A 15,485-nucleotide genomic window follows, 5' to 3' on the forward strand; every position below is an offset into this window, starting at 1 on the left:
CGTTTCTGACAGTGGCATACAAATCTCTCAAAATGCCATTACAGCGCTTTGTGACCGTTTCTACTTCCAGGCGCGGCGTGATATGGAACTCTGCAAACTTTAAAAAAAAATGATTGGACGTCATAGCAGTTATGTATACGCCCACTACACAACAGTTATGAACCAATCAGATCGCTGGATTTAAGCCACCCGTTTTATAAATATATATAATCAATGCCTATATGTTGAATAACGATATTTACGTATTGCAACTCTAGATTATATGAGTATAGGCACAGCCTTTTAAGTGTCGGCCTCATTGTCCTTTAAATTGCTGAAGAAAAGCTGTTTATTGGGAGCCGAACGTCCGTTGGCGCCCGCGGACGTAAATGAGGCCCGCGGACGTGATTGAGGATTGGTGGACGGGGATTATACATTTTTCAGTGCTACGGCTCGCGCCTAGGGATAACCCCATAGCCTTAACCTGCATACCTGGCTGGAAACCCTGTGGCTCAAGAGGCGAACTACAAACTCTTTATCGCTGCTTACCTTTCAGATGTAGCATATCTGGATTACAGCCAGGTGACTCAATTGAGAAACTGTATTAGTAAATGTTGTAGTGCATTGGTACACGTTGGTTAGCTAAATATGCAGATATCACCAGAACAGCTAATCGGCTGTGGGGGGTGGCGGATTGTATCTTTTCCGAGGCGCTCGGAAAAGGTTCATATATCATAAAGTACAATTGGTATCACCAACATGGCTCCTGTTGATGAATACCAAAATCCATATGAATTGAAATCGTTCTGAAATGTTAACATATTCAATATCAAAGACAGAAATTACTCCAGAGAAATTCTAGAGTAATTTTTGTCTTTGATATTGAATATGTGTAAATAACATGTAATAACAATGTTTTTCTGTAAATACAACTATCTCATGCTCTTCCGGAGAAAGTTTATGTGCACTGTATTCAGTTTAAGGACCCATTTCACATAGAAACCCTTACCCTCCAGTAAGTCATAACTTTTAAAACATTTAATTTCAATGTGTTGAACATTGTCATTAATAATTTTGGTACACCTATTCTTCTGTATCCATACATGTCTCTTTATCTCAGACTTCCTATAATGCTTTGTTGGGCTTATGCGTGTGTCATTTATTAGTGTCATGTTAACCCTCATAAGGTGTTCGGGTCTGTGGGACCCGTTTTCAGTTTTTAGCTTTATAAAAGTGATACAAATAATTATTTTTTTGAACTAAGATTCATTGGCTTTGGCTCATTTTCTGTGAGGAACATAAATCAGAAAACATTTTCAAGGACCCCCCCCTGTATACCCCCCCATCACATTTATATTACACACAGGGTGTTCGGGTCCAGTGGACCCGGAGCTAGTTTAAGTGTGGAAATCATAGGTTCTGTGCACCCTAATTTTCCCTTTCTCCTCTCTGTGTGTGTGTGTGTGTGTGTGTGTGTGTGTGTGTGTGTGTGTGTGTGTGTGTGTGTGTGTGTGTGTGTGTGTGTGTGTGTGTGTGTGTGTGTGTGTGTGTGTGTGTGTGTGTGTGTGTGTGTGTGTGTGTGTGTGTGTGTGTGTGTGTGTGTGTGTGTGTGTGTGTGTGGAGAGTAAAGCAGGTGAATGGGCCCTTGGTGTGAGCACCCACAGTGTGCACCCACTGTTCCCGCACAAGGTTGCAACATTGGAGCACCCAACACTATCTACACCCATATTCCCACACATTTCTGTCTTGCGGGAACCAAGCTTGGGGATCTGCCACTATAAAAAATCTCTGTCAGCGTGGTTCCATACCACAACTGATCAAGATGGCAAAGCGATTCTCTGTTCAGACTGCCTTACAGTTGATATTTGAAGAGACAGAGGGTTTTGATGGTGATGCAGAGGAAACAGTTTCAGAAAGTGAGGATAACATTTCTGAAAATTCAGAGTCTGACACTGAGTTTGAAGAGGAGGATCAGCATCAGCCAGCTCCGAAACGTAAAAGACAAATACACAATATACATAATACATAATATAAAACACAATATACATGCAACCAGTGCAAAAAATACATATGCAAGCAATACACACACAGTGAGACTCTGCCCCTCATGTGTGGTATAGACTGATATACGTATAATGGCTGTGTTCAAAGGCTTTAATGTGTTGTTCAGACAGATGTTATTGAGTATGTTTCAATTTCTAATGATGTTGATAATTTCCCAGTTATGCCTGTTTTATGATGCATTTCCTTATTTTATTACATGCTAATACGAAAATAAACAAAGACGAGTGGCACCTCAATTCATAAATGTGATTTAACAAAGGTAAAGGGAACAAATTTAACATATGTGTTGTTTATATTACTTGCAATTAGGTTGAAGTAACCATTTGGTGAGTATTAAAAAAAAAAGTTAGATTATGTTGAATTAAAAGGCCTAAAATGCAATGGGTCCACCAGACCCAGCAGCACCTCCTGTGTAACAAAAATACGAACACCCTATGAGGGTTAAGTCAATGTATATTTGATGACTTAATGGTTCAAAACAACACATTTATTTGAATTTGAAATTAAAAAATATTAAAAATGCTAACCATTCATGTGGCTGTTTGAGCATGGAAAACATGAAATAAATGTATGTTGGCTCAAATAACATACCGTACATAGGTTATGATTCTGGTTAGTGGCCATCCCCAAAATGCACCAGAATACAGGAAATCATATCTACCAAATTAAAAAAATTGTAGCCTCTCTCTGATGGTTATGATGAAAAATGTGGCCCTCTTTATCATTAAAGTTGCCCATCCCTGCTTTGGATGGTTACGACATTTTTGCTAATCATCAAAACCTCTATGGAGAAATTGAATGGGACATTCACCTCCGGGACCACACTGTGGCGCTATGTTACTTTTTTGTCGCTCTGGCGCAATAGCGGTTCGACAACACGTGGGGGCGGCCGTTCGCTCCAACCCGAGGTTCACTCCACGTGTTAGTGAGGAGGTTAAAATAGCGAAAATAAGTTCACCAACTTTGATCCGAAGAGACTTATTCAACCAAGTTTTGACGTATCAAGCTATGTTATGATGTTATTTAGTCAATCTTGTTTAGGTGTTCTATCCAAACTATAGCTCAAAACACGACCAAAAACGAGCCCTTTGGAGCAGGGTTTATAAAGGTTTCAAAGGAGACGTGAGGTTCAGAAACAAGTAGGCTACACTGTGTCTTCAGGAACACTGCAGTCACTGTGACCTGTTTTAGGACTGCAGTGAGGAAGATGATAAAGTAAGGATGATCAACATAGAGAGGGAAGGAGGGAGGCAGAGAGACTGCGAGAGATCGAGCGAGGGAGAGAGAGAGAGGGGGGGGGGGGGGGGAGAAAGCAAAAGAGTGAGAGAAGGAGGGAGGCATAGAGAGAGATCGAGTTACAGAGAGAGAGGGAGAGAGATGAGAAAGAGAGAGGGAGAGAGATGAGAAAGAGAGAGGGAGAGAGATGAGAGAGAGAGAGAGGGCTGCTCAATCGCAGAGACTGTGTTCCAGCTTCATCAGAGGAGCGGTGCATCACGGAGCTGGCTGCAGGTAAGTTAGGAATGCCAATGAGATGTTTTTTTGCAGACACAGGTCATGTCTTGAATGAAATCAGCTACCGCATGCCTATCAGAACGAATATCATGTCGAATCACTGCCATAGTTTATTGGGCTACTTTGTTTGATTATGCACATTCGAGCATCATGCATCTGATGGGAGCCGTGTATTAGTGTACATGTTTTTTAGCTGTGATTAAGTTGCTGCCCGTCAGCCGCAAGGTGCAAACGCTCGTCAACAGTGTGATGCACTATGAAGACATTTCACTCCTTCGACGCGGTTTGACTGTGTCCTCTTCTTACACAGTGCCCTGTAACACTACGCCTTGAAAACACGTAGCTTAGTTATCGGTGGTCTTATTGTGACGACCTAACTTTAAACTGGGGGCGATGCGTTCGCTGTCCGTGGTGCTGAAGCTGTAAAGGCACCCCACACAACACTGGGCCAATTCCGATGCATAGGATTCACGTTAGAACGGGGATAGGCTATGTGAGGATTTAATTTCTCAATTTAATGTTTAGGTTTGTTTTTCAAAATTCATCTGATTAACACCTTCCTTTTATTTCTGCCATTGTGAAGAACACTGCTGCTTTCCATCATTCCATAGGCTATACTTTGATATTTGAATCTAAATAGAAAATTGTGTGCATTTATTTATTTGTGCTCTAATGAAAAAAATGCCTAATCCACTTGAGATGGGAATGAACCCAGCTTGTCTCCCTCCCACAGAAGGACACCTCTGAGGGCCTAACGGTAGAGGCATGACCATCGGGTCCACCGCCGCTTCCTAGGGACTAGGCCAGTCCATGGATCCCTACTCCCGCCCAGTGGACATGATTCTCCTGCCGTCGACGCGCATCGAACAGTGTGGAATATGACTCTCCCTACGGCCCTCTGCGCCCTGTTCCTGCCCGTCCTCCTGGTGGCGGCGGCGGTGGTCTCGTCCCACGACCACGCCAAGCGGTCGCTTGTGCCGCGCGCCGCCACACGCCTCGTGGCCCGCATGGACGGCGATGTCATCATCGGAGCCCTCTTCTCTGTGCACCACCAGCCCTCCGCCGAGAAGGTGGCGGAGCGCAAGTGCGGCGAGATCCGCGAGCAGTACGGCATCCAGCGGGTAGAGGCCATGTTCCACGCGTTGGACCGCATCAACGCCGACCCCCACCTGCTGCCCAACATCACGCTGGGCTGCGAGATCCGCGACTCCTGCTGGCATTCGTCGGTGGCCCTGGAGCAGAGCATCGAGTTCATCCGCGACTCGCTCATCTCCATCCGCGACGACAAGGACGGCGCCCGCTGGTGTGTGGAGGGCGTGCCGCACAGCCAGCCGCCGCCCTCCACCAAGAAGCCCATCGCCGGGGTGATCGGGCCGGGCTCCAGCTCGGTGGCCATCCAGGTGCAGAACCTGCTGCAGCTCTTCAACATCCCCCAGATCGCCTACTCAGCCACCAGCATCGACCTCAGCGACAAGACGCTGTTCAAGTACTTCCTGCGCGTGGTGCCGTCGGACACGCTGCAGGCCCGCGCCATCCTGGACATCGTCAAGCGCTACAACTGGACCTACGTGTCGGCCGTGCACACCGAGGGTGAGTCCATGGGTGGAGTTCACACGTGGTGTTGAGGGAGGAGGTCTGGGGAGAAGACTCTTTTCCAGTGAGGTGCATTGGCTGTAAGGGCCTCACACTGGGGGGTCAGCTTAGCTCAGGAGGTAGAGCAGTTGTCTTGTAACCGATAGGTTGCTAGTTCGATCCCCAGCTCCTCCTAGCTGTGTGTTGGAGTGTCTCTGAGCATGACACTTAACCCCAACTGCTCCTGACGAGCTGGCTGTCGTCGGTGTGTCAATGTGTGTATTAACCGATGTAAGTCGCTTTGGCTGAAAGCGTCTGATTAATGCCCTAATTGTGATTGTAATCAGCCTTGCACATCTTTTTGAAGTCAGGTTTAGACCTTCACCACATTGATGTTCCTCATACTATCCAACGGTATCTCAGTAAGACGGCATGGGTAAAGATATAGAAGAGACAGAGTCAATCATAATAATGTTGCATTGCTTTTATTAGCGCTTTTCAAGATTTCCAAAGCACTTTACGTACTGAGGGCCCTATCTTGCACCCAGAGCAATTTACTTTCTACACCAACGCATGTATCGTTGCTAGTTTGCAGCCGGTGTAAAGCTGATTTCCCCCTGCAGCAAACTCGCGCCACTACACTTGCGCCGTGAGCGGCGCGTTGGGCGAAAAGCAGAGGCGTGTTCCGGTGCAAATGATACATGGGGCTATCTTACTGATCGAAAAAGCAATTGCGAAAGATTAGCCTGATTGAAATATTATGATGATGATTTGGATTGTTGAAAATTTTAATTCCATAGGGGCTGCATGAATGAACACTGTAGTAGGCTATGCAATGCGTTAAAATAATAATAACGATAATAAACTCGAGCAAAGCAGGCTATATCCCAGGCCTTCCAAAACGAAACCTTGTTTTAGGGTAAATTATAACGTTGGTTAAATTATTTGGGAAAGAACAGCTGATACAGCGGTAAGAAGTTGTACTTTTAAAACAATGCATCTGCAAACACCGTACAGCAAACACATATTTTCTTGACACAGACATCGTGTACAAGCCCATAACTTTTAGGATTGATGAGTATTTGATCATGAGAGAACATAGTTTTACCGCGAGTGAGTGTTTAAAAGAATGATGAATGTTGTTTGTTAATGTATTGCAGCATATCATTAAATCGACCCACAGTTGCGGCCACAGGACCGCATATCATATATGTGTGAAGTTCTCTTTACATGACGACTCAGTGTTTCTGAAGTTGTAGAAAGAAAAGTTAGAAATTCATGTGGTCTTGCATTTGTCTCAGCGGAGACTGCAAACGAAAATATCAACTTGTCAAGTTCAAATGCGCTGGCTCTTAATAAGAGATGGAACTCTTCTCACTTTTCAGACCGTTAAAATGGGAACCTCGTGTTTTGTTTGTGTTTGTGTGTATGTTTTTGAGGGGTGTCAAACCTTATCTACTACCAGTGTAACACCCACTTGTGTGATGCACGGCAGCCAGTATGCACCACTCGCATGGTTGAGAAATGAGGAATGAAATGGAGGAGATGAGAAGTTCTTCTCGCTGTTTTTAAGTGATGACAAAAGTGGCATGTTTGATGACATCCCCTAGCCATAAGCTTTTGAAAATGGAAGGCATGGCACGAGAGATAGAAGTAGGAGTTTCTCAAATCAATTTCCATGGATTTCTTCAGAATGCTTCATTTTGACCAATAGATTAGTGGAGGTAATTCATCATTTGGCCTGGTTCATATGCATGTGTAATGCTTTGAGGTCCTTTCACTAATTTGTTAGTGGAGTTGGAAGTGTGTGAAAAAGAGCTTTCTTGACGCACATGGTCGTTGTTAAAAAGCATATCTTTAAAGGTTGGGGTATGGAATTCTCTTTTTTGGCAATTTTTGCAAAATTCCTTGAAATCCTTATCATAACCCACTTACAGCCACTGAGTTAGAAGTACTGACATGGAAATTAAACAAGTCAATCATCTGTGGAACGGGCAGGGCTTGAAAAACTCCAGCCAATGATTTCCAGACCCACAGAGTGGCATTGGACAGTAAGTACGTCAATCAAACGGTCGTACTGCACTCCCCCTCCCCCGCTCGACCCCTTCGTGCACATTCTCAAAGCTCGTGACCCAGAGTAAGCTTCTGTTTTTTGTTATCCTGCGGTAGCTACTGGAGCTAGCTAACTAGCTAATGGCTCATCTGTGTTCGCTCGTGCATGATTGCGCGTCCATGTGCTTGGAATGGGTGGAGTCAGAGTCAGCGTTGAAGGAGAGGGGGTAGGATCATTCGAGTTGTGTATTTTCAAAATCTGCTGGCGTTTCGCAAATCCCATACCCAACCTTTAAAACACAGCACAACCGTCGAGTCACTTGCACAACTCAAGCCTCTCCAGTCTAAAACTCTGGCCCTCTTAAGGAGCACCAGAATGGGTGTGGCTCAATTAGCCTATGAGCCACAGATGCAGACTATCACGGCTAACCAGCCAGACAGGAGCACGTGAATCTTTTAAAACATGTTGAAACCAGTGAAGATGCCATTCACATCTTCACATTACCTTCCCCCTCTTTTAAGCTTGCAAACAGTTTCAAGCGCATTAGATAAAAAAGGTAAAATATTGTGCAAGACAGTCATTTGTGCTAAATAAACAGCTCAAAAAGTCTCTCTGGTGACCGCCAATCTTCATTCCAAGATCACTCCTTCTTGGCCAAACACTGCACTCTTCACAGTTGTCCTCCGCCACTGCTGCTCTGCCAAGGCTTGGCAATAGCTCCCCACATGGCTCACGTCAGCAACAAGGAGTTCCCGAGCTATTCCTCCTTCAGGCTTTGGCCATCCCCACAGGACAGCAGTTCAACTCCACCAGTGATCTCCTCTCCCAGCAGGTCTCTTCGTCTACCTGCTCACACTTCACTGCGGTCCACCATGAAACTCCTTGAACAATGTCGAAATGTGGGTCCCCTCCACTCGGCTAGAGGAATGATCCCACCACTTCCACCAAATGTGAAAAAAAGCTTTCTTGATGCACATGGTCGTTGTTAAAAAGCATATATTTTCTTAAAACACAGCACAACCGTCGAGTCACTTGCACAACTCAAGCCCCTCCAGTCTAAAACTCTGGCCCTCTTAAGGAGCACCAGAATGGGTGTGGCTCAATTAGCCTATGAGCCACAGCTGCAGACTATCATGGCTAACCAAGACGATCATTTCTAAAAACTCCGGGCAAAGTGGAGATTTCTGAAAACGCCGGTTATGTGTTGTCGTGTCAACGTGGAGAAACTGGGTTTTAGGTTCTGAAGCGTCACATTATGCGCCAGGAAATACTTAAGGTCATATGAGCGCCCTATGTTTACAGTTTGTTTGTTACAGGAAGACGCTCGTGTTATTCGTTGTTGTTGATTCTGAGGATTCTGATTGGCTTGCATGGCTTTATCCTTCTCCCTACTAGAGTTCAGATTCTCTGCCCGAGCCCGAGCCGACCCGGCCAATATTTTCCTCCACTATCCTTTGTTCGACGATTTTTGTATTTTTTTTTATCATTGGTTTAATGGCCTAATTTGAGGAGAAATCTATGCCATAAACAGAAATATTATGGGCCTTTATTACACGGGTCTTCTCATCTCACAGCTCTTTGCAATTTTCGACGGAAAGAGCCAAACATGCCAACTTTACAGCGCCGTCAAAGTCCTCTTCAAAACTCGCCATACTGCCTAGTTTCCGAGTTTGAGGGGGAGCACAATACGGGAACGCCAGCAACCGGAAGGGGAGGAGTCGCGGCCAAATCCGACGCTAGGCAATAGACGCTGTCCACTTCCGTTCAGCCAGACTACATATGTATTAAAAAAAAAAGTCGGGTTGAAATCGGGCTCGGGCTCATAATTACGGTTAATGTGTCGGGTCGGGCCGGGCTCGGACAGAACGTGCACGGGCTCGAGCCGGGTCGGGCTTGATTTTATGGGCCCGATCTAAGCTCTACTACACTGGTAGTAGAGCCATAGGTTTGGCATAGGCCTAGTTATAATGGCGCTCGACGGCGTATTTATGCGTTTTGATGTAAACGACAACTTTTTGGAAAACGATGCTGTGTGCACAATGTTATTTTTGAAAACGGAGGGGGGAAATATTCGTTTCTATAAATACCCTGCTACGTATAAACGTGGCCTGAGAGAGAGGGGTATAGAGAGTGGGCGGTAGAGAGATATAGGGCCCTATGAAATCCGTTTTTTTTCCAAATTCCGTTTTATTTTTTCCAAATTCCGATTTTTCCATTTTAATTTTCATGAATTCCTTTTTTACACTTTAAGCAATTTAAATCATCAAAACGAGTGTCAAATAAGTGCGAACAAATACAATTCTTACAATTTAATCAGATAGAAGACTACATTTATTAAAACATCCCAACATTGCACTGTTTTTAGTGCTTCAAATAAAAACAACATTACATAAATAATAAAGTGCTTATAAACTCTTTTTTTACAAACTCAAATTGTGGTTTGAAGGGCGTGCCCTGGCTACGGCGTTCATTGTTTTTTATATGGATTTTGGACTTCAAGTGGTCATCGCACGTATCTTTGCGTTTCCAATCGATAGTATGTTGACATATTCTACAAAACAGCTGATCACCTGAGTGATAGAAGTGTTTTGGATATTGTTCGTCTGTGAATTTGGGGGTTAGAACCGAATTACGGGCGCTTTAACTTCTTCTTCGGCTACTTGTTAGGAGCGGGAGCGGAACCTATTGTTTGCATTCCCGCCACCTAGGCTGGAGTGGTGTACCGGGGATTTTTTTTACATTTTTGTGGGAGTGGCTGCTAAACATTCAGTGACGTTAATGTCACCTGTGTTGTTTCCCTTTTCCCTCGAAACAGAATTTCACCAAAATAATGGCGAATTCCGCTGCATTCCGCTGCATATTGTAAATGTGACGCGTGATGTGCCTTGTCCCTGTCACATGTTATATGTGCTGCAGAACAGGAACCTGCTGGAAATCAGTTATTTTACTGAGACAGGCCCGTTTTAAATTGTAACTTTGTTACTTTTAATACTTTCCTGTATAAAAAATCTGTAGATTCAGTAGATTCCGTTTTTATTGTCAGATTCCGTGATTCCGTCCGCGTTTTCGTTATCGCGGAAATCATAGGGCCCTAGAGATAGAGGGGAAGAGACTGTTATTTGGTGTTTTCTTTGTGTAAGTCTTGGAAGAATAATGATGATACTTTTATCTTACTACCATACATCTATATATCCAGTTACTGCAGCTTATAAAAGATGGAGGCAAGGTTTGGGTAACTAAGATCTGTCTCTATTGAGACAGTCCATTCATGAATGACATCGTAACCTTCTGTTTCGACACCACCAGAAGCCCAAACCCCCAAACAGACAGACATGTCATTTCCTTGCTATGGGGTCACAGAGAAAGAAGGAACCTAGGGGTCACTACTGTACAGATCTTAATGATACACATATATTCTGGCACTAGGTTTCTAGTTTGTGTTGATGTTGCATCAATGTGTTTCAGTGCTCTGAGGCTTTGGTCATTGAGAATTATTCTCAGGAGACTGAATATTTTCGGTCCAAGTAATATATAACTAAAGCAGAAATAGACTATAATCAGAGTGGAAAACGCAAACAGCTAAGGTCAATACGTTGGGAACATTATGCTACCGTTCATATAAACTGGAACACGTTATCTACCTGTATAGTGTTCAGTAAACCCCAGCTGTTCATCAGAATATGAAAATCAAACTCTCTAATCAATAATGAGGCCGGAGATAAAATGTGTAACTTCAACTTTATCCTATATAAAACATAACATGTATATACATCTATACATAACATAACAGCTTCCTGTTCCTCCCCCTCAGCTGAAGCCTCTACTTCCTGTCTCCCCGGCAGGAAACTATGGCGAGAGCGGCATGGACGCCTTCAAGGAGCTGGCCGCGCAGGAGGGGCTGTGCATCGCCCACTCTGACAAGATCTACAGCAACGCGGGCGAGAGGCACTTCGACCGGCTGCTGAGGAAGCTGAGGGAGCGGCTGCCCAAGGCCCGCGTGGTGGTGTGCTTCTGCGAGGGCATGACGGTGCGTGGCCTGCTGATGGCCATGAGGCGGCTGGGCGTGGCCGGGGAGTTCCTCCTGATTGGCAGGTGGGTTTTACTTTAATTTGTTTGATTGTTTGATTAGTTCGTTCCTTTACTTGTTTGTTTGTTTGTTTGTTTGGTTTGGACTAGAGGATTTGTGTTCTGCCTGCGGCGTGCAATGGGACATCATTTAAACCTGCACTAGGTCAAGTCTTCCCGTTGAGTTCTAGGTACAGGTGGAGATGTTCCAACGGTGGTGGGGGCTGATTGATTGACTTGATTGATTGACTGATGCATGGGTGAGTTTTATTCTTGAGAAACTTTCGAGGTCAGGTCGATTTTAATGGAGTAAACAGCTGCAGTAGAAAAGTTAAGTACAGCAGTTTAAGGCTTAATAGAATAACGATGTGACGGTGGCTCGCCATCCAAATCCCACATGAATAAGCAATGTTACACATCAGACTTACTCCTTAAGCACCTCTCCTTAAAACGGCTTCCTCCTGGGATGTAATCCTAACTCGGTGGCAGTCCCTGATCTAAGTGTTCCCGTCCTCCCAATGTCCCCGACCCTGAGCCAGTGATGGCTCTGAACTGCTCCTTCTCCCCCCCAGCCCCCTGATGCTAGCTAATCTCCTGGTCACACAGCTGTGTGATTGAGTGTCATGGCGTCCTCCTCAAGGTTTACAGGCGCTCAGCAAGGAGACGGCAGCACTCCCTGGGTTGTCTTCTGCCCCTCTCCGTGGGACTGTGTTGTTCCACGCGAGGCAGAGGGCGATGCTGTGGTGTTCGGCGGTGGTGGGTATGGAGGGGGGGCTCTCTGTCGTGAATTATGCATGGCCCACACACACTGATCTCCCCCTCTGCCTGTCAGATCACAGCCAGTGAGTGCTAATACGGGGATGGCTCCTCTAGTGTGAGAAGCTTCAATGAGCGGGAAGGCGTGAGCTACAAAAAGCGTCGACATGTTGAGGGACGCGACCCAGACAGCTCCTCTCCGTAGCGGCTCAGTCTGTCCGAGGCCTCCTGGGTCTTGTTTACATTACACTACATTTATTTTGTCCAAAGCGACTAACAATGAGTGCAATCACCCATGAATACCTAAGAAAGTGCAAGAATCATTCGAGTGCATCAGACATTGATGGCTATGTTGTTGTTTTAAAGGCCCAATCTTGGCGAGGCTGATAAGATATATGATACAATAGATGATGGATAAGATGTCCTTTATAAATTTGAGAAGGAACAATTGGGGTGTCATAGCAAAAAGTACAGCACAGTAATGGACATGAGGAAGAGATGTGAAGGAGATGGAGAAATGCAATGATGAGAAAAAAAATGAGAAGGAGAAGGAGAAATGCAAGAAGACATGAGGAGCTCAAAAAGTAATGAATAACACTCTTTTAAGTAATATAAATGAATAAATACATGCATAGTGAATATATGTATGTATGAAGTGATAAAATATATAACAGTTAAGCAATAAATCAGAAGTGATAGTCGTCGATCGTAAATCAAGCATTTTGATGAGACGATTGAACCGTGTGTCTCTCATAGAGCACAACATTGGAGAAGTGATTTATTTTTGTTAAAGCCTTCGATAGGATGGAGCCTGGAAAGATTTTTAATGACCGCCACAAGAACTCCATCTTCCTCCCCACATTTCACAGTTGGAGGCATTTGTTCATCATACTGTATGGTTATTAATAACCACCGCAAGTATGAATAATACATCTCGTTCACAATGCTTTATGAGAGCCAGAGAGAGAGAGAAATAGAAAAAATAACTGAGTAGCCATAGTCCCAAATAAGAATTAAAAAGGTGAAAATTATCATTCTCTCTTTCTTTCATGTGTATACGTGTTTGCCAGCGTTGTTGAGGGTAAGGCCACTGTGTGAGACGCCGCAGTGTGTACGTACACTCTGTTTCTGGGTCAAGGACTGCTGGGAGAAAAAAAGAAGGCAAGACTTTTTCTAGAGCATTGCGGAAACATAGCATGTGCACGTGCTTGTGCTGGTGCTTGTGCTCACGCCTGTCCAGAAGCCAGAGTTACTGGTCATCGGCCATACATCCACCAGGCCTCCCCCCCCCCCCCCCGGACCCCACTTGGCCATACACCCACTACCCACCAGCTATATGCTATGTGTCGTACCCCTCTTTCTTGCAACCCATGTTCCCTGTCCCTATTATCACTGTCTTGTCCATAAAGGCACAACGGCCCATGAAGAGCCGTCTTGTCCATGCGTAGCTCTGCGTGGTTGTGGTTGTATGTGATTGGTGCTACTGCCCATGTTTGCCGACATGCCGTTGGCGCGGGGCTGTTGGCAGGGGTTGAGTGGGAGGGACGGGGCAGGACTCTGCTGAGCACCAGATGGCTGGCTGCTTTTGAGGCCTGCCCAGGAGACCCAGGGTCAACCAGTTCTTGAAAAAAGAAAAAACAGCAGATGGAAAAAATGCCAACCAGAGATGTCCAAATGATCAATTTTCCCTCGTTTGTAAAATGTTCTTTGTTCGTTGGGAACAAATATCGACATTCACTGCCGGTATACACCAGGTTTTCTCTCCTAATTTGTGCAGAAAGACAGGAGACAGAATTGATTTGCTGTGTGGTGTCAGTGTTGTGGTCCTCTTAAGGAAATAATTTGCTTTTGATGATGAGCAATCTCTCCATTATCTCACTCTTATAATGAAAGGGACACAACACAACTAACACAAATAATTTAGCACAGCATTTAAATCTGCAGCACTTGGAAACCGCAAAGGGAGTCGACGCTGCGTGGTTTGAATCTTGTGAGTCCCACAAGAACTCTGGTCTTCATGGTTGAAATCCCATATGTAGGTAAGGAAGTGGAGTCATCTCAGGAGTCATGGTGGGATGTCATCATGACTCCTTTCTATTGCTTATACAGACAAGGGGCCCCACACCTCTCTTCCCGGAGGAGCAGGTAGGGTGAGGTGTCTTGCTCAGGGATACCCCAACACTCAGCTAGGAGGAGCAGGGGATCGAACCAGCAACCTTCCGGCTACCAGCCAGGCCGGCTCTACCTCCTGAGCTACTTTTTTTTCCGTTTTCTATTCCATGACAGAGATGGGTCATGTTGTTTTGGTAAAATAGAGAAAATATATGCAATGAACAAAATACAAAAATTAACAGTACAGGATTCATTAAAAAACAAATGCATAAACTATACAATATAAATCTAGAAAAAAATTATATAAAACATAAGGTGTTTGATAAAGATATGCTGGTTTGCAAATGAAAAAATAGCTATGGACACAGTTGATGTTAACTCACAGTATCTATCCATTACACTCAATAATGCTTTCTCTGTTTCTCTGTCCACAACCCACTTGGCCAACAGATCTTCACACCCAGTCTGTAACCCAAAACCTGCGATCTCTCGCCGGACTTGTGATTGCATCTGTGGTTTTGGTGGACATCTTTAGAGCAGTCCGTGCCCTGTAAAATCAGGCAATTGCCACAAATAGAAGACCTGAAGATCATGAACCGTATTTAGCCTGCATTATATAGTTACGATTTGGGGTTGGATATCACTTAGTATATAAGCCTATTATATATATTTTTTTTTTTATAACGGGAATTTAAATTGTAGGGGGAGTTGAAAAGTCTTTATTAATGCCCTACAACATAATATAACGGTTAACTACCGTTATCACCGCAGACTGTAGTAACCACCAATTCTTGCCCGCTCTAATCTGCATGGCAGAGCAGACTGTATCCCCACTGACTGTAGTAGCAATCACTTCCTGTCCCGCCTGTGACTCCACAGCGACGGCTGGGCCGACCGGGACGAGGTGGTGGAGGAGTACGAGCAGGAGGCGGTGGGAGGCATCACAGTGAAGCTGAAGTCGGAGGAGGTCACCTCCTTCGACGACTACTTCCTGAAGCTGCGGCTGCAAACCAACACCCGCAACCCGTGGTTCCCCGAGTTCTGGCAGTACCGCTTCCAGTGCCGCCTCCACGGACACCCCCTGGAGAACCTCAACTACGCCCGCAACTGCTCAGGTGAAGACCACGAGTTCCTTTCAACTGATTCTGGATGACTTCCTGTGGCTTTTGTCTTACGTGTGCACGTGGGTTTGTCTTTTTGTACTACTGTTGTGATTGTGTTAAAGTGACCTGGAGACATAACTCTGTAACGTACAAACGCTTAGTAAGGTTTTTTATTTTTTTTTAACATGGGAACTTATTTTCTAGTCTAGTCAAACAATATCTCGTAATACGTATCTTTTTTATACTGTTCATTTGTGGGACATTCTGCT

General features: G+C 44.8%; 1 protein-coding gene and 1 long non-coding RNA gene across 3 annotated transcripts in view; one reads left to right on the plus strand and one right to left on the minus strand.

Moving 5' to 3' along the window:
* The window catches only part of LOC132457189 (uncharacterized), a 26,745-nt gene extending 18,537 nt beyond the window's left edge, over nt 1-8,208 (minus strand). The window contains exon 1 of the long non-coding RNA XR_009525582.1: nt 7,120-8,208. This is a non-coding gene — a long non-coding RNA (uncharacterized LOC132457189). The remainder of the gene's footprint in view (nt 1-7,119) is intronic.
* The window catches only part of grm1b (glutamate receptor, metabotropic 1b), a 26,657-nt gene continuing 14,544 nt past the window's right edge, over nt 3,373-15,485 (plus strand). Inside the window, exons 1-4 of one of the 2 annotated variants that reach the window (XM_060051211.1) lie at nt 3,373-3,552; nt 4,289-5,145; nt 11,023-11,272; nt 14,993-15,228. In XM_060051211.1, coding sequence (XP_059907194.1) covers nt 4,434-5,145; nt 11,023-11,272; nt 14,993-15,228 — 1,198 coding nt within the window. In that variant the 5' untranslated portion in view covers nt 3,373-3,552; nt 4,289-4,433. The remainder of the gene's footprint in view (nt 3,553-4,288; nt 5,146-11,022; nt 11,273-14,992; nt 15,229-15,485) is intronic. The other variant, XM_060051212.1, reaches the window with a different exon arrangement.

Source organism: Gadus macrocephalus, chromosome 5 (assembly GCF_031168955.1).
Source record: "Gadus macrocephalus chromosome 5, ASM3116895v1".
Lineage (NCBI taxonomy): Eukaryota > Metazoa > Chordata > Actinopteri > Gadiformes > Gadidae > Gadus > Gadus macrocephalus.